The 25,402-nt window shown below is 32.5% G+C and overlaps 1 protein-coding gene across 2 annotated transcripts in view; it reads right to left on the reverse strand.

Annotated features, from left to right (window-relative positions):
• Positions 1-10,750: 10,750 nt before the first annotated feature.
• The window catches only part of Kpc2 (Kip1 ubiquitination-promoting complex subunit 2), a 61,315-nt gene continuing 46,663 nt past the window's right edge, over positions 10,751-25,402 (reverse strand). For both annotated transcript variants that reach the window (XM_076452343.1, XM_076452337.1), the window contains 3 exons: positions 22,291-22,377; positions 16,605-16,746; positions 10,751-14,886 (listed from right to left, as the gene is read on the reverse strand). In XM_076452343.1, the coding sequence (XP_076308458.1) occupies positions 14,744-14,886; positions 16,605-16,746; positions 22,291-22,377 (372 nt within the window). In that variant the 3' untranslated portion in view covers positions 10,751-14,743. The remainder of the gene's footprint in view (positions 14,887-16,604; positions 16,747-22,290; positions 22,378-25,402) is intronic.

Consider the following 25,402-nt stretch of genomic DNA (forward strand, 5'->3'; position numbering starts at 1 on the left):
CCAGCAATATTCACGGATCTTTAGAAATAATAATATTTAAAAAATATCATGAATTATTAAATAGAGACGAAGGTCTAGTTTGATTTGTTTTGGATTTCGCGCAAAGCTGCATAAGGGCTATTTGCGCTAGCCGTCCGTAATTTAGCAGTGTAAGACTAGAGGGAAGGCAGCTAGTCAGCACCACCCACCGCCAACTCTTGAGCTACTCTTTTACCAATGGCTAAATGGTTAAGACACTCGACTCGTTATCTGAGGATCGCGGGTCCGGATCCTCGTCACACCAAACATGCTCTCCCTTTCAGCCGTGGAGGCGTTATAATGTGACGGTCAATCCCACTGGTCGTAGGAACGGTTAGCGCAGATAGGCTTCGTGTAGCTTTGCGCGAAATTCAAAAACAAAACTTCCTCTAATATTTATGCAAAAATGTAAACTTACAGATAGGTCATATGACCTATGTCATCATCAGGTAATCATGGCTATGGTTTGCTGGTTGGTTTGGTGTTTTATGGCACAAAACAGCTAGGCTATCTGTGCCAAACATCCAGTAAAAAGTTAAAATTAAAGTAAATTCATAAAATTGATAACAGGAAATTAAGGTAAAACAAAGGAAAATTTAAATTTTGAATTATAAACATAAATAGCATTAAAACCAATGTTTACATCTAGTCTACAACGGTAAGAGAAAAACTACAATAATACAAGTTGTAAAGGATTTTCTGGAGCATAATTATAATTATCATAACTCAACAGGAAGACTAACGTAAGTACAAAAACCACCGTCAGTTACCTGAACTTGGCCTTTCCCATCCTGGTTCCGCGTTATTTGACGTTACGGCCATTTTCAAAAAGTAAAGTAATACAAGTTGTATAGGACTTTCTGTTGCAAAATTTTAATAATAACTCGCCAGGATGACTAACAGGTAGTTCAAACAGCAGCGTCAATCACCTGAAGTTGGCCTTTCCAGTCATAGTTTCGAGCTATTTCATGTTACGGCCTTTTTCTAATTTCAAATCGAACTAGATGGACTGTGATGCTTAAAAGGGAATCATATTTAAGAGGATTAATGTATAAATTAAAAAACTTAAGTAGCATTAAAAAATTAATGGCCTTTAAAAAAACTAAAAACATTTCCAAGGCGGACAGTGATGACCAATCAGTGATGTCGAGAAACCCACTTGTTGAGAAATTTAAAATGCAAAAACGGTTCGTTTGGGTTGAGAAAATATTTTACATAGAAGAGCGAACAACGAGCCGTTTTTGCATTTTAAAAAAGTGATGACCAATAACAATGTCTCACGCTATGGATAAACCTTGGAACAAAACATGTTTAAAATGGTGCCATATTTGAGGGTCAAATAGTTCAGAAGTGAACACAGAAGCTGAAGAAGGAATTCTGCATGCAACCACCGAACCACAACAAACCATGGCAGAGAGGAGGTTGTTTGATTTAAGGAACCAAACAAGCCGAGCGATAACCATCCGCTCTAAGGTCTCACAGAGACAGCTTGTCAAAGCAATTGGATGATAGTTTGAACGAATCTTGGGATCCTTCCCAGGCTTAAAGAAAGTTAGAACAATAGCCTGGTGCCAGGCATCAGGGAAAACACTCTTCTGCCAGATCCAGTTAAAAACAATCAGAAGAACAGCAAGAGAAGCAGGAGATAGATGGCACAGCATTTCATAATGTACATCATCAAGTCCAACCAATGTACTGCCAGACCAATGAAGGGTCAGTCTAAGTTCCACCAGTGTAAAGGGACAATTATAGTCATAGAGACAATCAACTCGAAAGGAAAGAGGTGATCGCTCTGCCCGAGTCTTAATGGCTAAGAAGGTGGAGGAAGAAGCAAAAGTGCTAGATACCCGGCAAAAGCTTTTACCTAACGTATAGGTATCAGCTACTTCCTAGTCATTAGAGAGGAAAATCAAGAGAAAGACTGATCTTTCGAATCTTGCCCCATATGACTTTGGAACTGGTGGTAGAAGATATGCTGGTTGTGCACTTAATCCTTTGACGTCTTACCACCGAGCATGTTCACAGACCTGCTGGAAAGCGAAGAAATGCATGAATGTGGGATACCTACGAAAAGTATCCCAGGCCCGTTTTTGAGCCTTCCATGTCATGTGACAGGCAGGATTCCACCATGGAGGAGGATATCATGGAAACATGTCGAGGTTTTAGGAATACATTGAGCAGCTGCTCGTATAATACAGTCAGTTACTGCTGCCACACAGTCGTCTACTGATGGCTTATAGACGATGGCAGGATCAAGTTCTGCGAGAGCAGTGAAAGTGGGCCAGTTTGCTTGATACAGCTTCCACTGGAGCATGCGAGTCGGGTGGCATCGGCCATAGTCAGTGTCTCTCAAAATTATAGGAAAATGATCAATCACTCCCTCATGGATCATTGTCAACCCTTCGTGAGAAATAGGAGAATAGTGAAGGGGAGGAAATCGAGAGATCAACAGCAGTAAAAGACTGACTAGGTGCATGAAAATAAGTAGAAGAACCAGTACTGAAAAGAGAAAGGTTGTGATCGGAGAGCATATGCTCTACAGAGCGACCCCTCCTATCAATATTAGCACTTCACCAGAGGAGATGATATCCATTAAAGTCCCCCAAGTTTAAAAAGGGAGATGGCAACTGTTCAATGAGAGCATCAAGGTCTGTTTGATCATAGGTCTCTTCAGACTACAGGTAGAGAGAACAAACAGTGATGGTACGACCCAAGGAAACACGGATGGCTACAGCCTCCAAGGGTGTGTCGAGTGGCAAAGACAGGGTGGGCACATGCTAATCAACTAACAGTGCCATCCCTCCATGCACTCGTTCATCACACAGAGTGTCATTTCTGTACAAAGAAAATCGCCAAATGGTGACTGTATCGGCAGGTTTCAGAAATGTCTGCAATCAGAAAAGACATACAGGATGGTAGGTAGCAATCAGTGTTTTTGAGGAAGTGCCTGTATCTGGAACCAAAGGAAGTGGATCTTGGGATTTGCTGGAATGTATGTAAGCAAAGATGCCAACCATTACGATTTGAGCGCAATCATTACGATTTTGGTGTATACATTACGACTATATGCTCATACAGACAAATATTACTTGTTGCAACTCCCAAATTATTATATATTATATAGGCCTATAAAATAAAGTGATAAATTGTTCCCCCCAGTGCTTGAAAGGGATGAAAAGAAAATTTCTAATGAGATACAAATAAATTTTGATAATAAATAAAAGACATAGCCCAAATGGCTACTTGAGATAATCATGTTTGTGCTTGAAATAATAAAAAAAATATTTGTATCTCCGACGTCTACCAATAGTTTGAGTGTAGTGCTTCTCCATACTGGGTACGTGGGGGAATCCATAGTTATGTCATCAGTGCTTGTCAGCCAATTAGCACTCGTGTAGATGGGTATTTCTCGTTTTCTAAGCGGCATAGAAACACCAATGCGATCGTTCACAAGATGGACAAAAAGAGGCTTCGTTCACCAGATTGTTTTGTTTCTGGCAAATCTAAAAGGATTAAAACTGTGAATCAAAAATTTAGGAAAAAGTATAGTGCAAAATATCCGGTCATTGCATCAAAAGTCAGTGACAATCATGCGTTTTGTACAGTTTGTCACATCGATTTTTCTGTGGCGGGATAAACAATTGTTCCAAACATACAAAATCGGCATCTCACCAACAAAAGGCTGAGGCGAAGACAAAAACGATGCAGATAACATTTATGAGTAAGAATTCAGAATATGAAATGAGAAATCTATAGCAGTAATAAATAATAATAGTTATAATATTAATATAATAATAAACAGCTTAGAGACATTTGTCAGGTCTAGTAGCTGCAAATGATAAAAGGCTCTGTCTGCAATTATTACGCTTATTCATTTGAAATAGTTAGCATCTCTGTGTAAGGGACAGAGATGGGTGTTGAAGTTGATTCATCAATTCTTTTTAACCACGGAGGTCAAAAGACTTTTCATTTAGTTTGAAAACGATTCTTTTGGAGGCACAGGGAGATTCGTCTGCATTCCCACTGTAATAGTAGAACAAAGTGCAGTAGCATACGTCTAAGACGAAGTGGTGGACAGCAACTTTCGAGCCTCAGTATAAGTAATGTTATGAATCGTTTTAAAACGCTAAACCTTTTTTTCTTCCAACAATTTAGGACATTCATACGCATCGTGGTCCTTGTCACTGCAACTAGCACATGTCAGGGAACCACAACATGACGTCTTTGAGTGACCGAGCTGCTGATACTGGAAATATCTGAGAGAGTTTGGAATGTATGGCCATACTCTGCAATTATGATAACCTGCCTTGATGGTGGTAGGTGGACATGGTGATGTAAATGTCAGAATGAGGTCACTGGTCAGCATCGTAGTTCCATCTTTGCGAGTGGAGATGCACCTCAGTGCAGAAACTCCTTGAGTGGAGAAACCAGCGAGAATCTCCGACTCGGGAATGTTTTTCAAATTCCTCTCAACAATAACTTCTCGTGATGAATTCAAAGTAGCACGAGGTGTAACCTTAATAGGTATATCCCCAATCACCTTTGAATGCAAGAGGAGTTCACTGTGTTGAGATGTGGATGTTTCCACCAATGTTACCAGATCGAAACTTCTTTACTGAATTTGGAGAGACAGCAAGTCCCTACTGAATGAAAAAGGGAGACATTTGCTCTAAAGGTTTGTCTGAAAAAAAATGTAGTATAAGAAAATGAGGTGCAACAGGTGTTACAGATGTTGAAGATTGCTGCTCAAAAGTCTCTGTTGCTTTGGCCTAAATGACCACACATGATCACAATGTGATATGTAGTTTCTTAAGTCTAATAAACCAGTAACATGTTTCAGAAAAAAAAAACCCAAAACACAATGATTAAATCATTTCGAGAAAACTGCTTTTGAGAAATATGTTATAGAAGACTGACAGTTTCAGGAAACAAATAATTTGAAATATTGGATCATATTAAAGATAGCATGTTTTGAATTTCGCGCAAAGCTACACGAGAGTTATCTGCACTAGCCATCCCTAATTTAGCTGTGTAAGACTAGAAGGAAGGCAGCTACTCATCACCACCCACCGCCAACTCTTGGGCTACTCTTTTACCAACGAATAGTGGGATTGACTTTCACATTATAACGCCCCCACAGCCGAAAGAGCGAGCATGTTTGGTGCGACGGGGATTCGAACCCGCGACCCTCGAATTACGAATCAAACGCCTTAACCAACCTAGCTATGCCAGGCTTTTACGATGACATTCACTTACGTAAATTACATACAATTGATCGACTTTCACATTTAAAATTGAAGTGAGGTATCGAGTTAGACTAATAGAAGTTTCATTCATCGAGCTGTATGTACACACACACACACACACACACACAGTTGGGGCAACTGAGGTTATAAGAAAGATAATTATTATGCTGGTATAGATATTAACATGTATATAAGGTTTCGTTCAATTTCAGTACATACGTAAAATTATGGTTAATTCACATGTGGTTTCATGCATTTTCACGTAAACTGGCGTGTTCAGTTATAAAAGCAAGTTTCTGTTATAGGTATGCAAGTACACTTACATGTTTTGAACTATTTACATTAACATATAATTGATGCTTCATCAAAACAGATGTTGTCAAAAGTGGGTTTGAATATAATTTGTTTAATGTTCATTATTTGACCAAAATACATTATCAGATGTTTTAACATAAACTGTGCCTGAGAATCGCGAAGTCACTCAGGTTTTAATTCCTTTGAATTATTTTGAAAATTTGTCACTTTCAAACATTCGGAAAGTTCTGTAACGCATCCACAAGGTAAAAAGTTCATTGGCAGTTTATTGGTAAAACAGTAGCCCAAGAGTCATTTATGGTTGGGACCTAACTAATTACCCTCTCTCTAGTATCGTACATCACTGTTAAATTAGGGCCGGCTAGCGCAAATAGCCTTCGAGCAGCTTTGCGCAAAATTCATAGAAACGAAACTTCTTCAACATTTATAAAAACAAAGGTGTTTGAATTTGAAAATAAATATCAAATATATTGTACCTACTGGACACATCAGAACCCGCATGTTCAGTTGAACACCAAGCAAACTTAACAAGGGCTACAGTGTGGTGTGGATTATCAGCGTTGGGCGTAATTGGACCATTCGTTTTCGAAAACACAGTCACTGGTCTCGTTTATCTAAACTTTCTGCAAGAATCGGTTGTGCCACGCATTCGAGAGCAATTTGGAGATGAGGAGTTTTATTTCCAGCAAGATGGAGCACTCCCACTACTATCGTAATGTGAGAGCCTATCTTGACGAAAATTTGCCGAACAAATGGAATGGGTGAAGAGGTAGAACTGAATTTCCCCCTCATTCACCAGACCTCACACCTCTGGACTTTTTTTTTATAGGGATACGTCAAAGATAAGGTTTATAGCACAAAACCTGCAACATTCCATGAGCTGAGAGCAACAACTGAAAGATAATGCACTCAAATACCAAATGAAATAATTCGTGAAGTTTCCAATTCCACCTGTCCGCGTTATCAGAAGTGCCTGGATCAGAACGGTCATCAGTTCGAACACCTGCGATAGCTCAAAAGATTCTACACTTGTCTTCTTAAAGTTCGATTATAAGACCTAGATATATCTTAATAAACATTGTATTTATAATCATTCAAAGTGTGTAAACATTTTTTTTGGACACCCTGTATGGTGTACATATATATGTATATATAAAAAACAAATTCAAATTCCCATTATCTAGCTAAACTTACCTTTGAATAAATAGCAGGATAAGAACCCAAATAAATGTAATAAGGCCGTTTCAGCAATATTTATACCATATATATCATAGCTTTAAAAGGTTATGAAGTGTGGTTTAACCTTTCCGTCAGCAAATGGCCTGATACACTACAACTAAAAATTCTTTTATATGCAAAAACGGCTCGTTTGGGTTGAGAAAACATTTTACGTAGAAGAGCGAACTACGTAAAATATTTTCTCAACCCAAACGAGCCGTTTTTGCATATACATTTCTCAACAAGTGGGTTTCTCGACATCACTGATTAAAAATTCTTTTGTTGAAGTACTAATTACATTAAAAAAAAGAAACGTTAGCATTACACATAATTGTTGAATAACTTTCTTAACATGTTTATTTCTTCCGTTTTGAAGTACATATACGTTTTTAATAAGGCTAGTTCCCTCTTTCACTTTTCAAAGATAAATAATGTAATTGAAATACCAATAACAGGGTGAAACAAAATTAATGACTAGCCTCTCTGAAATAGGCTTCTTTGTTGTGCATAATACAATATTATGCTTTTAGCCAAAATTAAACTAAGGTTTACTGTTTCTCAAATACTACACAAAGGCTAATTAATACATAGCAAAACATTTTACCTGTTATTATTCTTTCCACTGTGTATTTAAAAGATGCAGCTGTTCCTGGGTGGAGTGTCTTGCCTGGTGACAAACACATCATGATGGACGACTACTTAAATATCAAGTGTCGGGATATTTGCTGTGCGCTCATAATTATTCCAACAAAGAAAAATTACATGTTTTAGTAATGAGTTTATTTTGTGTTTATTCAATATGTGACTACTGATTAATCAATACATAACACTTATTTGTCCTTATAACAAGCGCATCGCGCCAAACATGCTCGCCCTCCCAGCCGTGGGGGGAGTTATAATGTGACGGACAATCCCACTATTCGTTGGTAAAAGAGTAGCCCAAGAGTTGGCGGTGGGTGGTGATGACTAGCTGCCTTCCCTCTAGTCTTACACTGCTAAATTGGGGACGGCTAGCACAGATAGCCCTCGAGTAGCTTCGTGCGAAATTCCAAAACAAACAAACAAACCTTATAACAAGACAATAATATCAACAAAAAAGTAACATGTATTTTACAATTCTGTTTCCAGCTTCACGTTGCTTTTCAGAGTATTTTTATTTGAATAAAAATAACCAGACTTGCATCTATTTGGCTGAATTAAAACTCAATTTTCGTTTGCTTTTACTTCATAAAGTTAACTTTAATTACAGGTATAAGGGAATTCAAGCATTCCATGTGCTAGACAAAATTCTGATAAAACTATATAAAAAAATAATTTTATTCGTGTATTTCAAATACTTTTCTTTGGCTCACAAATTGTGAAGATATTTTTATTCAATTAAATGGCTGTAAAATTAGATTCATAGATAAATATATTATCAAATATAATATCAATATTTTGTAAAATAATAATAATAAAGGAAGTTTATTACTCACCAAAATCACAAATCTGCTAGGAATTGCAAGATTTCTTGCACAATTCCTTTCTATTTTACTAACAGCAATTATTGTAATTGTAAAAGTTTGGCTGTAAAAGGATTTTTGTATTGAATAATTTACTAAGTTAATTTAACCTCTGCCTAATGTGATTAAAGTCCAATGACTGTGCAAGCCAGCAAAAATGTTGCAAGTTTATGGCATGCCTCAGGAACCACTCATGGACAAAACGAAGATGTGAATAGTTGCAATGTTGTATTGGTTACACTTACCACCATTTAGATAAAATATATCTAAGGATGAACTTCATCAGTAACAATGATCTAATAGTTTTTAAGATCTGCTCTCCAATAAATTAAATTGGTAAACTGTGTGTATATATCAAAAGTACGTCCTTAGTACCATGGAACTACTTAAAGCTGCTTGCATTGTTTAGATGCTATGGGATGAGGTATTTTCTTCACACTAATTATTCCATCAGTGTAAAACAAGATGAATCACAGATAATCATGCTTCAATAGTGCAAATACAACACTCCATACCAAACTGTATCAACATAATATTTTGGAACAACATTGGACCTATTGATCTATCTCGACTGTTTCACACTCTAAACTTAATTAACTTAAAAAAGGAAAACTTAAAGCTAGTCCTTATCATTTATATACTTATCAAGATCTTTCTGAAACTCATTTAAATTTACTGCCTCTACAACATCTGAAGGCAACCCATTCCAAAAATGGGTATAAAAAGGAAAACAATCTTAGCTGAAGATGACTTCTACCCTGTCAAGGTTTATACTTGTGTCCCCTAGTCATACTATTTTCAACATTAAATATGAAGAAAGATAACATATCAGCACTATTAAAAGTAAAAGTTACAATCAGATTCCCCCTATCTCTTCTTTTTTTCAAAAGAAAATAATTTGAAAAATTTTAGCCTCTTGTAATATAACAATCTCTTCATCCTAGGCAACATTTACTGAACAATTTCCAAAAAATTCAATCTTTCTTAAGGTAAGAAGCCCAAGACTGAATACAATATTCTAAATGTGGCCTAACCAGTGACATGTACAATGAAATTATAACCTCTTTAGACTTGTATTTGATGTTTCTGTAGATACAACAGAAAATCCTATTTGTCATACCACCACCAACAACAAACTGCTTGCATGACTTTATCGACTGATCAACTATTTCACCAAGATCCCCGTCTTTCATAACATTGTTAAAGTTATTTCTATTCAAATTATACTTATAACTGAAATTATAATGACCCATATGCACTATCTTGCATTTATTGTAATTAAAATCCATCTGCAAATCAGTAGCATCCTCTTCACAGTTAGCAACACCAAAGATCTTGATATCATCTGAAAATTTAAGTAATTTATTGACTATTTCTTTATCTATGTCATTAATGTAAATCAAAAAAAGCTAAGGTCCTCAACTGAGCACTTGTGACATTATTCTAGTTTGAGATAATTTTTTTTACAAGACTTGTCAAATGCCTTTTGAAAATCCAGATACACCAAATATACACCCTTACCCTCATCTACACAAGTACTACCCTTATCAAATGATGTCAAAAGATTTGTAATGCAAGATTTTCCCTTAGTGAAACCATGTTAGCTATTAACTAAAATTCTAAACCTTGCTAAATGACTTTATAAAGTATCTTTTAATAGCCTTTTCAAAACTGAGTCAGACCAATGTTATCAATTCACAAACACAAATACTTTCCTTACTCATCTGACATTTTGTATACAACATAATTGTACTTTTATTAGAAAGCTTGGAATATTTTGTGAAGATACATGAAACAATTTCAGAATTGTAGTTAACATTACTCTTCTAATATGGGCATGACTCTAGGGCCCAAGTTCATGCACAATGTGTAATTTGGAAGAGATGTTTCACTGGACTTTATTCCCATTAATGTGTGGAATATTTTTGAAGAATGCAACATATCACAGCAAGTTATTTTAAGCATTAACATACCAAAAAACAGCTCTTTCAGTGAAGTGCACCACACTGTCCTTTTTATTTGTGGCGACCATAATCTATAATAACGTAAGAATGCATTTCTCTCACGTAATCATATATGAGTTAAGGTTGAATGAGAATATGCATTTCACATCATATGATAGACTAGGAAAGTCCCAATTTGTACAGAAAGTCACCAAGGGATGGTTTATATAATTATTATAATTGATTTTGCATACCTTATTTTCAAACCACTATATTATCGAAACAAAAGAAAAAAATTCAGACAAATTTTTAAAAGTAAAAATATGTATCATTCATAATACAGACAATTTGCAGTTCAAGTTATGAAAGCTGCACATAAGCCTCACCAGTTTAAGTGCATGTCTAAATTATCCTTACTTCATATCTTATATACACAGTAGTTTAAAATTTCTTTCTGAAAGGATCTCATCAATGTTGTTGTATTTTCTCACACAGATATATCACGATACCACCTTTCAAATTTTATTCTTTAAGGGGAAAACAAATTAACAAACAAGCACATAAAACATTAAAAAAATGTTTCACAAAAGTAGCTGATCTATCAGCCAAGAAATCCCACTTATAAATTGCTAAAGGTAAAAACCAAACAAACACAGGAAGACTGAAGGTAAAGAAAAATACTGACAAAGGTACCAGATTTCTTTAAGTATATGCAATTTATTTAAGATTATAAAGGAAATCTACATGTAACTCTGCATTCATAAATTTTGAAAGAAAAGTTTGATCACCATACACTCTTCCATAATATGAGTTTAAATAAACCATAATCTTGATCTATGTTTGGCATAACTAACATGATTTTAACCTCTAGACACATTTTCTTATACATTAGCTAATGTTTAAAAGTAAAGCATAACTAACGTCACAAAAACAGATGTATTTATGTCTTTGTCTAGATAGTTCCAAAAAATTAATATTATGATAATCAAGGAGGAAAGCACATTAATCACAAACTGTTTGTAAGGATGAGTCAGTATTATACATTCATTTATACTGCATGCAATCATTAGAAACTTCTTACCTAAGTAAATCTATTATTAATTTCCTTGGTATTACTTTTTCCACATGAATACGCTTAGAATTTACTTAATGTTAACATACTTGAGGCAGTTTCCATTTGTTTTATGAACATCATAGTTTCAACTAATCTTGTAAGATTAAAAAAAATAAATACAAATTTCACACAAGACTGAATCATTGTGTGATTAAAATTTTGTTCCTTACAAAAATGAATACACCATTTAAGAACTATATATATGTATTGAACCAATACTGACATTCTTTTTGATGCATTATAAACTTCTATTGGTTTAAATGAGTTTTACTGCAAACAGTACAGAGATCCATGTTCACAATCACACTCTCAATAATATATTTCATAAACATTCCTCTGGCTTTGGTTCAACTTCCCCATTTAATTCTATATTATCTGGCCTACTCCTTTACTCCAACTACAGTATACAAATTTTTCTTGTGGAACCCCTGGATATATTGTATGGAACCCCATTGTTCTGCTAAACACAGTTTGGGAATTGCTGTTTAGACTACCTTCCAGTCACTTTTTTTGTACCTTCTAGAGAGTTTACATGTAGTTGATCAGTTGAAATAACTTCCTTAAGGAAAGAGAAGTTCCTCTCTTGTGTAGCTCATAGTTGAAATACTCTGCTGAGAAATTTAATTTCTTGGAGGGCAGAAAATGTATGAACTGTAGTGGTGTTCAAAAAGACCTGTTACTTACAGTTAAATAACAGTGTAAATAGTGATAATGTTAAAAACTCTTTGATACTACATTAAACACATCAGGTGTTTAATATGCATGATAACATAAAGATTCTAGTTTCTATTTACAGTTACAAATATTTACAAATATCTATGCAACTCCATTTGTTATATTCACTCTGAAATTTGTTACATATATGTCAGGTAAAATACAAGCATAAGCAATAATAAGCCCCTTTTCAAAGCACTTTTTGTACATTTGTAAATAAGCACATCAATATAGAATGGGTTTATTATATTACTAGCCTAGTAATTTCATAACTCTTAAAACAACAAAATAATAATATTGAACATCTTCACAGAGCACCAAAAATCTATAACATTCATAGAAATAGTGCAGTTAATGTTTATTCATGTTTTGTTTCTTTTCTCAAAAACTACAATACTATAATTTAGATAAACAAACAGAAATACAAACACCAATTATTTTCTCAACACCTTTACAGGAAATCACTGCTTGAAATACCTGCTGTCTTTTCCTAAAAAATTTCTGAAGGTAAAAAAAATCACTTAAAAGCTTGTATACAGGCCAGTGGGAACATTTTACAATTAAAATGGCTATACCACACAACTCCATTGTAGTTATGTCATTACAGTGTGTTATCTAAACTACTTAACTCCATTACAGTTACACACTGTAATTATAAAAACTAAATAAAACACTGTAATTTTTACTTCATTACCACTAAACAAGTAAAGAAACATTTTGGTACCATGCATAGCCCCCTAGCAGAATTCTAGTTTCAAAAGAAGCTAATGCTTGCTTGCAAGAGCACCATATGACAAATACATTGCAACTGTACACATATATATTTATTTATTTTTCCTGTAGATAAAACAAAACAAAACATATCTTTGAAAGAAGAAAAAAGTGGCACAACCATGGCTATATCAACAGCAGTGGTTCCTACAGCTGTGGTCTGGACAGCTGTTTTAGTTTAATCAAATTGGAACTGTACCATTTTAAGAACCATCAGTCTTTCTCTTTAACCCTGAACTATGCTTAGACAAAACAGTTTGATTAAATCTTACTCAAAAAAATGATGATCATAAGAATAATAAACAGTTTTTTGTTTAACTGTAGGATTTCCTACTATGTTAGACCAATGTTATGTGCAAATCAAACTAATTCTTTATTATTCAGCAATTTTTCTAGAACTTGATTTCATAATTAGAATTATTATTCATAATAATAATACTTAAGCTGGTTCATTCATATGTTTCAGGTTTGTCAAATAAATATAACTAAGAAAAAATTATTGGAAAAAAAACAACTAATTTCAGTATTAGACTGATAGTGTAATTTAATTATTTTTAATTTTGCTTTATGAAGACTGAAGTTTATTACTAAACATTTCTACTAATGTAAATGAAACAGAAACCTATTTCTCCAGAAGATAATTTTACTGGTCCAATATTTTGCTATTACAGCTTTCTCAAGAGCTGTTAATACCAAATAACTCTACTAATCCACTTAAAACTAAATTAAAATGCTGTCATATGTTAAATTAATGGTGATACATGTGTCTTAAAAGTTGGAGATTGTATCAAAATTAATATAAAATATTCTTGAGTCTAAACTTGAAACAAACTGAAACAACAATGGTAAATAAACAAATATGGGTAAATTAACATGTGAACTACTAAAATCAAGACAAAACTGTAGTATTGAAATATTAAGCTAATAAAGATACATTTAGGAGATACAGTTCAATATTTTACTTACATTAATAATAATTGTCTTAGCTCTTTGGCTGGTTCATTAGCAGGTTTCAGTTTGTTCATGAATATAGCAATAAAAAGATGTATATTTTTTTGAAAGTGTGTATTTGATCATTAAAATAAATTTACAGTAATAATAATTATTTTCTATTATCTGACAGTAACTTTTTCATTTGCATTAAATACAAGCTATTCTTTAAGAATGATCAAGTCAGCCACGAATGAACAAGATGAATTACAAAGCTAAGAACACAGACTTTAAAGCTGAATCTTTTAATTTGCCTGTTAACTGAATTACTAAAATACATTTAATATAAGAATTTTTAATCATACTTTACTGCAAGTGGGAAAATAAAACTGCAAAACAATAGGCAGTTTGTTTAAATGACTAAACAGTCTTAAACATTAACTTACTTTTTTAAATTAATTTTTGCGATTGGGAATGTTAGTTAAGGCTCGGCTGAACTGGCTGAAAAGAAACTAAAAAGTAACTATGTATTGCATAAATATTTCACATTTTTTTATTAATTTTATAAATTTAACACTTTTAAAAGCTAATATATGACAAATTATTATTTGCCTACTGTAAAAATAGCAGTTTTGTATGCCATTGTTAAACTATAGATTAAAATTTCATTTCAAACTGTTCAGATAAATTTCTGAAACAAAAATTTCTGGAAGTCTTTTGCTTCCTATGTTTGGTATACTATTACTAAAAAAAGATTTGCATATAGGCAGAAGGCTATTATAGCTATATTTAATGTTTCAGAAAGACATTTCATGTACTTTGGAGTTAATAGTAAGTAAAACTATTATTTTAAACTTGTTACAATGGTATGCTAAATCAGATAAACTGTCGAGTTGAATTTGTTGTATACTTAATTGCATAATGCACTAAAATGGTTCAGATAAATCTCTTTATGTGTAATAAAATCAATAATTAGCTAAAAAGAGGTCGATTCAACTGTAACATATGTTTATGTGTATGGTAAATCTTGAAAATCTGACTCAGAATTGGAGCTGTACTAGAGTCACTTAGCCATCGTCCACTTGTATCTGGGCTATCCAGCATATGAAGCAAGGCTGAAATTTGAAGAATAAAAGTTTCATTCTAAAAGAATGAAAACTATAAAAATTCTTTTTTTGTAAACTACACCTGACAAACTGTCTAAGAAACAAATTAACAAGTATGTATTGATATTAAGTTCAAATTTATAGCAACAACAGCTATCACCACCATTTAATTTCCATCTGGTTAATATTAATCACTTACCTTCTAACAAGTGTTTGATAACTGACAAAACTGAAACTAGAATAAATGTGCACTAATAAAACTCCATGCAAGATTAATATATGTTTAGAAAAATTACACTAAGCAGTAACCAAGTTCATTTTTACCCATTCTATCAATTATTAGGTATTCAAGAATATACATCTGATTGTTTTTTCACAAACATAAGTATGAAAAATTCATTTATATTTATATACAATATAAATACCTGCAGTGATACCTTAATTTGTTATTAGCTGAGTACTCTTCTTATCAGTTGTATATTCCGTACATGCAATTTAAATTACAAAAACCATTTCACATACGAGAGCTGTTCAAAAAATATGCGGACTGACGTCATAAAACAAAATGTACTTTATTTATAAGTTACAGGTCTGGGCCCCCATCGAAGTACTCTCCTCCCTAACGCACACACTTATCCCAAAGGTGTTTCCACTTGTTGAAACAGTCCTGGTACGCTTCTTTTGTAATGTCCTCCAGCTCCTTCGTCGCATTTGCCTTAATCTTGGGAATCGTCTCAAATCATCTTCCTTTCAAGGGTCTTTTGAGTTTGGGGAACAAGAAAACATCGCAAGGAGCAAGGTCAGGTGAGTAGGGGGGGTGGGGAAGAACAGTGATTGAGTGTTTGGCCAAAAACGCATGAGTTCTGAGGCACAAATTTCGCAACAACGAGGTGCATCTTCAATTTTCGGTCAAAATCTCGTAACAAGATCCAACTGATATCCCAAACTCTTCAGCAAGCTCCCTAACAGTCAGACGTCGATTTGCCCGCACCAGGGTGTTGATTTTGTCGATGTGTGGGTCGTCAGTTGACGTGGAAGAACGTCCAGGACGCTCATCACCTTCAATGGACTGTCGACCATCCTTAAAACGTTCATGCCACTTGAAACATGCCGTACAATTCATAGCAACATCACCGTAAGCCATGTTAAGCATAGCAAAAGTTTCAGTCGCAGATTTTCCAAGTTTAACACAAGATTTCACAGCAAGTCGTTGCTCCTTCTGAAATCCGCCAAACGAAAAAATCGTACTTCACTTAAAACCACGTAGCTAATACACAAATGAAGATATCTGCAATTGGGAAATGGCGTTGTAATCAGCTGATCTGTGCGAACCTAGCAACACCAAGCGGATTCCACTGGAACCAACTGGAGCCGCGCAATTCAAACAGTCCGCGTATTTTTTGAACAGACCTCGTATAGTGCAACTATTCTACACAATGCTGAAAATGAATACAGTTTAAAATATGAAAACTAAATATACATACAACTAAAAACAAAATTAAAATAGCCATTTCATGTGTCCCTGTAAATAAAAACACAAAAATTGCACAAGACAACTGAAATGCAATTGTCCATTCATCACCAATAGTTTTCTATATCTTTAAGAAGTACAAACATATTTCTAAAAAAAAAAAGGATTAATATGTCCTCGTTTCTGAAACAGTTTTTCTCCTAACATCTTACAAAATAGAAGAAAAAAAAATATATATATGTGTAGAAATATTTACCAACAAAAGTTTTGGGAGTTCCAAGGCCTAACATGACTATGGGGTCATTCACTATAGCATTATAAATGGAACTTCCAGGATTCAGTCCAACAGTCAATTCTGCTGATGCTTCATATCTACGATCTCCTAGCAGCCACTCACACTGCAGATCAAATAATTCATCATTGGAAGTTCAATTTACTGAGATATGTACCATATCACTCAATTTATACACACATGAAAAAAGAATAAGATGGAGAAAGAAAGCTTAACTCACAAGTTTTCACTTGTAAAATCATGCACTGTAATTACTAAAGCTGATCTTATTTTATTGTTTATTACTGTTCTGATAAAAAAAAAGACTTGCATATTTCCACACTTTAGCTTCAGAACCAAACAAGTACTTCTTGTCAAATGCCAAAACAGAGCATCTACAATATAACTAATGCAAAACAAAGGACTTGAAATACATATATTCGTCTTACATGGCTCCTACAACAAAAACTATTTTTTTTACATTTTTGCAAATAAAAATTAATTTACATTGGAAAAATATTTTGAATCATAAATTATAGTTCCTAACCTACTGTCTGTACATTTTATGTTTAACATGTGTGAGTGTTGAATTGTGTGTATAGTTCATAGCCTACTGTCTGTTTCAATTTATGTTTAAAGTGAGTGTTGCATTTAGTTATTTTCAGAGGTAATAGTTTATTCCAAGTTTCTTTATATAACTGTTAATGAATCATACATTATGAAGTTCAGTTGTTATGAATTGGAGATTGTAATATTATTGCATTATGTTGTTGGAATCTTTTGACATTTTCACTTTATTTTAATTGAGTATTATTTCATCATAATATCTCATTATGAGTAACAAATTCTACACATCTGTTGGGGTACAAGCACATAGAAAATTTACTTCAATAGTTAAATCTATAGTATTTAATAGTGAGTTTAGCCATAAAGAGCATATACTTGTTATTTTTAAATTAAAATTATTACAGATTGTACTGTAATAACACAGTGGAAAAGAATAATTCATCTTATCAATTTGTGTTCTGAAGTAATTGAACCAGCCCTGTATGGATTCTGACAAAAAAAAAAGAGAAAGACAATTATTTAAAGGTCTAGATGTGACTATGTTAACCAATCAACAGTGTAATGAACATTTGTATATATGTTTGATTTGTTTTAATACATTATTTTTAAACACGTGGACTGTGTGCTGTTGTTTACTGTTGGAATTTATTACCACCTACTTTAAAGAATATGACCCATAAAAATATCTGACACTGTTCTAGTCAAAGAAATGTAAAAATGCATAAAATTAAAATTAAACATCTATAAAGATTTAAGAAAAATACAATTATACTATTAGCTTGTAATCATACATACTATTTTTCATGTATATGTAGACTTTCATTATACATTTAAATAAAAGAAATCCCAATTTGAAAAACTGAAGAATTACCCAAGATAAAATAAGCTATTATTTAGTATGAAAACTCATATTTCATATACATAATTGCAGTTTCTATATAATTACATAGGTGTCCATGATGAAAGATTAGTCACTTAACACGTTTAAATAAACAAACTTCTAATTTCTTCATATAACTTTTTACTATGTTTATATGATCCAGCTTGTGAATAACATAATTTACAGATGGGATTTTGTCTTTTAGTAAAAAAACGATTTAAGCAAGAAGTGAAGAATTTCACATTCCAACTAAATCCACAAAAATGGAACTTAAGAGTGATTTACAATATGAAAAGTTAAAATTGTTTATACAACACAAAATATAACTTGTTTCCAAGGATTACATAAGAGAAACATTATCTAGTAATATCTGGAATACCATTTATTTATGTTGTCTGACTAATCAAAAGCAAATGATACATATTTATATGTTTACTGATAAAAGCAGGATTAAAGCTATATTTATGACATTGGAGGAAGACACACAGTCAGCTACACAGATAACATATACATGTAAATGGGTACCATTAACTCTAATGTGATAAGTCGTGGATCAAAGGCTATGACATAGTGTTTGTTAATTTGCATTCAAAATTTTATTGAACTATTCTTTTATGAATTTATAACAATAAGTTTGGAATCACATTGTTGATTACAACTCATATTTTAGTATTAACATCAGCTAATTTCTGAGTTTAATTGTTAAACAAAACACCTCTATATAGATTCTATTGAGTCACATGGTTCAGATTAGATGTTTGTGATGTCAAAATACCAAGTCTGTAGTATTGTACGAATTAGAAACTCAAATTACCAATATTGATAAACTAAAAGTTAAAATAAGATCATATTTGTTTATTATTTTGCTGAGATATGGCTTTTGTACTGAATTAAACACAGTGGCCCCATTCAACCCTATTTTTGGAAATGGTCCCTTATATACACTTACTTCAATATGTGATGTGAATAACCAACCAACAGCTTAGAATGTCCTGCTAGTCATTTTCTTAGCCATTTTATTCTGTTAAAAGGTTATCTCATTGTCTTGATCCAAGACTGCAAGGAGGCAGGTTGTGTATTTAGTCTGCTCAAAGTTTCATACTTTTTTTTCAGACTTAAATACAGCTTAGTTACTAAGCTTAATATAGTGGAATTCTATAGTATCACAATAGTTATTTAGGATTTTTTGGTTATTAAACTCCCTATATATATATATGTATATATAAAAACCTAAAAACATTTTGTTTGATATCCACCATACGTGAAATTTTAAAAGACTTAGCAACCTATGTCTAGCAGCAAATGAATTCAAAGTTCACAGCTAAAAGAGGTAATTGTTTGCTTTACTTTTTTATTTATTCTTCTATATTTTAAGAAAAATAGATCTCATAGCTTATTTCTAAATACTTATAATTTATATACCTATATTGTGTATAATAATTTAAATGGTACTGTATATTACAAAATATTAGTCAACTAAAAAAAACAGCCAAGACTTTGTAAAGACTAAAGGTCAGTTTTATATTATTGGATATGATAACACGAATGCACGTATGTTGTGTAAGTGCAAGTTACATAATTTTAGCTAGGTACGACTAGAAGGTCAATATAATAAAAAATATTAAAGATATATAACATTATGAGACTTAAGCTACTTAGATTAAACATTTGTATTTTCATGTTATAATATGTAGTCATTCTAGAACAAAAGAAGCATAATTTATATTTATTTCCTAATTTTTTATGGTGGTTCTGAGATTAGTCAAATTGACAGACTTCACATAATTAGAGTAGAAAAAATATAAAGTATTGTTATAAATAAATGTCTGAAATGTATTTAAAACGTTTTAGAGATTCCACAAATAATATACAAGATTTTTGGAACAAAGAACAGTTTTTAATCATAACATCAAAATCATTTCACACTTGGACTAGTAACAAAATTTGACTAAGACTCAAATTTTATAAACAAATCTTTTTTAAAAATACTTCATTGGAAAATCTGATTTTTTGTGTACAAAACATTTGCAATCTTTACTAAAAGTCTACCAAATTTTGTGAAAGTGTACTTACTACATCAAAAGTTATGGTATAAATGCTTAGCATGTGCAAATATGTATGTGAACTTGTGAATATTATACCAAACTCATCATGGAAGGGTTAACAGATATTATATACCCCAAATTCCCCAAGCATCTTGCATCAAATACAATGGTAAAAATAATTGATTGCATCATCTAATTCTTTTCAGACTTTGGAATCAGAATCTGTTTTGAGGCCCTAATGCATGTAAGTGCAAATTGTTTTTGTGGATGATGCAATACTGTAGCTTTAAAGATAGCCTGGATATTGAATCAGTTTAAAATCAGTCAGTTTAAAAATCTATTTGCTAAAATATGCCTATGATGCTACTATGGCCATTAAGTCTATGAAAAAAGCAGTCATTGTTTCTTTGAGCAAGGAGGAGCTTTTGCAAACAAATTGCTAGAAGAATTAATTGTAGCCAGTCTACTCTGAGACAGTGGGCACAAAGATATAGAAAGACTGGGCTTGTGGAGAGGAAGAAAGAAAAGGCAAGAAGAAAGCTCTTGCTGATGATTGTGTTCTAAAATATGAGCTGCAGAATCATTGACTGTTGCCCACAAATCTCAGGAGTATGGCAGAAAACTTCAGGAAACACTGTTACTCCAAATACCAACAGGTCTCCCAGCAACAATGCCAAGTAAGAAATTCCTCACCAACAAGATGAGGCAAAACTGAGCCAAAGAGCATGCTGGATGGGTTGAAGCAATACAATCTTCTTAAATGAATTACAGTTCAATCTGCACAAGTTTAATGGAAAGCACTTTGTATGATGCTAATGGGAAAAGTGTTCCATCCAGCATGTTTGAATGCAACTGTGAAACACTTGCAGGGTCAGGTGATATATAGAGATGCAATTCTAGCCAGGATGTAGAATGTGTTCATTTTGTGAAAGGCACTGTCAGAGCCAACAGGTACATCAAGATTTTTGAGTCAACAATTCAGAATCATTTTGGCATAGCTGACTAGTTCACATTCCAGGATGACTCAGCTCCTTGCTATAGATCTAGAAAGTTGATAATATTCACGTACTATATGCACTAGGTATTAAATAGAGAGAAAATTTCACTCTACATGTATTTAAAACACATTTTAGATTTTATTTCATTGCTTCAGGATTGCAAAAGGATTAAAATATTTTGCTGGCCAAGCAATAGTCCAGGTCTCAACCCTATCAAAAAATGCTGGAAGGTAATAGATAATAAAGTGAAAGAGAAGAAACCAAGAAGCTCCTTGGAACTGCCTAAATCCCTAATATGCTTATGACATTACGAACACAACCCTGCTTACCTTTTCTCAATTGTGCATAATATGTTGTGGCATTGTCAAGCAGTTATCAAGATTAGGGGAGTGCAACTGAACATTAAAACAGGAAATAAACTCTGTGGCCCCTTTTTTGTCAATCATACTAGCAGTGTTATTTCAAATCTAAGTTTTCTTACTCAAAGAATATTTTCATACATGCCATGTATTTGTCGATCATCTGATGTAATACATTTGTCACCTTTTGGTTTGTTAATAAAGAAACATATATATATTACAATGAATGAAATATCACTATGCTTATACCACACAATGTCAATAACTGTTTTACACTAGTTCTACTACTTCCACAATGCACAATCTATTAATATATTACAGAATCCAAGAGAAGTGTGAAAACAAGTGGGTGATAATTTTTTCCCACTGTAGTTAAACAACTATCTCGTACCCAATTAGTAAAGTAATGAATTTATGTAACATCATGTCAGCACTGTTTCATTACTGTGCAAAATGCTTATTTTATTACATTTGAATTTTCATTCCAGTGCTCAGATTCCAAACACAGCTCTGAGGATGAGAATCTGTCACACACAACATTTTCTATAAGCAGTCTTATAAGGACTGAAATACCGTTTTTTTTGGTAAATATCTTTTATTATAAAACAATAATAATATCTTATATTAAGATTAATAATAACAAAACTTGGAAGCCCTTTGTACTAAATATTTACAGAATTAATAACATGAACAAAGATCATGATACTTAGCCACAAGAAGATAGAAAAAGGGTTTTCATTCTGTAGATAGATAATTTTAACCAATGACAACCATATACGTAATATATACAAATACATTCACAAAAACAAAATATACTCTCACCGCTTTTTCTTCCTTGTTTCCACACAATCTTAGTGCATCCACTATTTCTGCTTCAGCAAAGCCCATTTCTTTTAAACCTTGAAGTGCCTATTGATGACATTAAATAATAAATTCTTTAATATGAATATTGTTATAAAGCAATCACCAATTGAATATTTAACAAAATGAACACCAAGAATGAGTATTGGCAACTAGATGGTGATCTTGTTAGATGTAAAAAACTTCATTTCAGAATACAAAATACAAAAATACAAAAGTAAAATACTTGTAGAGAAAAATATTTTTTATGTAAATCTCATGCCTTTTATTACTCTCAATAACTCAGCTTTTGGATATTCTCATTTCTTATAAAAATCCATACAGCTTTATATATGTTTCTATCAGAGACATACTTATGGATATTTATTTGGTCTCTTTACAGTTATGTAATGGTTTTATCATCACGTTCCTCATTGAAATGGCATGGTGGATCAGAATCTGTAGTACTTTGTTAACAGTCAGAATGCCATCAATTCTGTATAGATCATCAACTTGAGGTACAGCAAACTTTTATTAATCTCCCACTGTGCTTCACCGTGGATGTTGCACATTATTCTCTTTTCAGTTATCAAATAAACTATTGTTGATCTTTTAACAATTCAAGAAACTTAGATAAGTTTCTTTAACCCTATTGCTATAGGTAAAGAAGGGTCACAAATGGTATGTCATTACATTCATAGATTTATATTCAAAATTTTACTGAACTACTACTTTACGAATGTACATCAATCAATTTGGCATCAAACTGTAGTTTATATTTCAAAAGTTACTATTATACATTATTTAATTTCTTACTTTTAAAGTATGTATTAAAAACAGCTCTAAATAACAATTTTTGTATGTTAAATGGAATACTGTTTTTGCTTTTCCTTCAGGTTATATTTTATGAAGACTACAATATAACTATAGCTTTTTATGAATTAGAAACTCAAATAACTAATAAGGACAAGCTAGAATACAAAATAAGACCCTTCCAACTTTATTATTCATTACTTGTTATTTTATCCATGCCTACTTCTTTCATACATATATTTCTAACCAATCAAAGAAGCTCATTTTGTTACTTAATTCTGCCAGTTCTTATAAATTATTTAGATGGGAAAAACCATCTTTTCTTTTGTAAGCTCAAAGAGCAGAGGTGAGATAAAATGGTGATTAGAAATATTTTTTGGACATCAATACAGTTTAGTTAGGAAGTCTGATAAGTCACAATGGAATTTTGTGTATTGTTATAGTAATTAACCATTTTTTGTTATTTCAAAATACATATATCAGATCCACAAAAATTAATTAGTTTTTATATCCTCCTTATGAAAAATTCAACAAAACTCATCAAGTAATGGTATGCAGTTACAAAGAAAATTTGTAAGTAACAGATATCACTGTTTTCTATATTTTTTAATTTATTGCTTTACATTTTAAAAATAACCAATGTTTAACAATTTATTTGTAAATAATAACAATATATATAATTATGTAATATATGATAACCAAAATGTGATTGTACTTTACAAACTACTGGTGTGCAAATACAAATTTAAAACATATGACCTTTGTAAATGTGTTTCATGTGCATCACAATTCATAACTTGTGTTACACTAGTGTTAATGAGATACAGCTCAAGTGTCAATAAACAAAAAAAATTAAAAATATAAATAAATGTATACTGTTACAAGATTTAAGTTATTTAGAATAAATATTTGTGGTTTCCTACTAAAACTTGATCATTATAGAATGAAAAAGTATAATTTAAACTTCCTAGAGCAACAGTAGAGAAAATAAAAGATAAGATAAAGTTAATCTGAAAAAAATTTTGAAAGTCATTTAGAGTTCATACAGATTATGCAAATGAGGTTTGGCAATATTTGGATTAAGAAAACAATTTTTAATCTTAGAATTAAAATTACTTTGCATGGTGGATAGCAAACATTCCAAAAGAAAAACATATGAGTAAATCAACAATGTAAAAACTGGTATCTTAGGTACAAAAGCCGTATAACGTTTACTGACAATCTGTGGAATTTCATGAAGATATGCATACATTACCAAAAATTATAGTAAAACTGCTCTCATGATTATTTTGTGAATGAAGGCTGAATACAATGTACCCAGCCTGTAATTATATAGTTAAAGGGCACATGTTTAAAGCTTACCGCAATAAATTGTTTGAGATATGATGCACATTTTGCTCTTTTGGTTTGCCTACCTCTTTTCAACAGAGGCTCTCAAGGAGTTATATGTACACTGAGACAACTTCATACCAAAGTGAATCTTACTCTTCCAGAAGTAACATTCCCACCCATATTTACAGCAAGGACAATGGCAAGATTTGTATTTGGGCATTCTCTTTGTCATAAAGAACACAACTTAAGATATTTAACATTATGTTCTAAGGATTCTGATTTCCCATCTCTCATCAACTTCTATTATTAACAGTGTCAGATTCATCCACCCTCTTTAGAGTCTTACATGCAGTTTTTTCTGATAGCTATTTTTCATACCATGAAAATGTATTTCCAATAGCAATTTACTCCTCTCATACAATGCTATATCAATCTTTATCTTCCCTCTAAACATTGCTAAAACATTTTTAGTGATCAGCACACCAGTATACATACATCATCAATTTTGCATAATTTCTAAACATGTACATATCATGTGACTACTCTCCACCTCTAGTATTGTGCCACCCATTCTGATGCAGCTAGCTTATTCTGAAAATCCTGCTTAATCGTCACTTTCAAGACTTGACATTCTCATACAGGAAAACACCAGTAGTTGGGAGGAAGGATGGGAAGTATGTGAAAAGAGTTAAGTATTTTTACAGTTTAGTTATTTTTATAATTATAAATAAAGAATAAACATGAAAAACATAAAATACTTATCAAATCTTCTTTTTTCTTGTTTTCGATTGTCTGAGAGAGTTAACCTTAGTTTTTATACTACTTGTAGTACTACATTTAATAATTTTTATTTAATTAAATAATGCTCTAAACAATATAGACCAGTAACATTCAAAAAGTAGACAAATTCCCTTACCTCTCCAAAGTTTTCCAGCTTTCTAACTCTGAG

This window comes from Tachypleus tridentatus, chromosome 1 (genome assembly GCF_004210375.1).
Source record: "Tachypleus tridentatus isolate NWPU-2018 chromosome 1, ASM421037v1, whole genome shotgun sequence".
NCBI classification, from domain to species: Eukaryota; Metazoa; Arthropoda; class Merostomata; order Xiphosura; family Limulidae; genus Tachypleus; species Tachypleus tridentatus.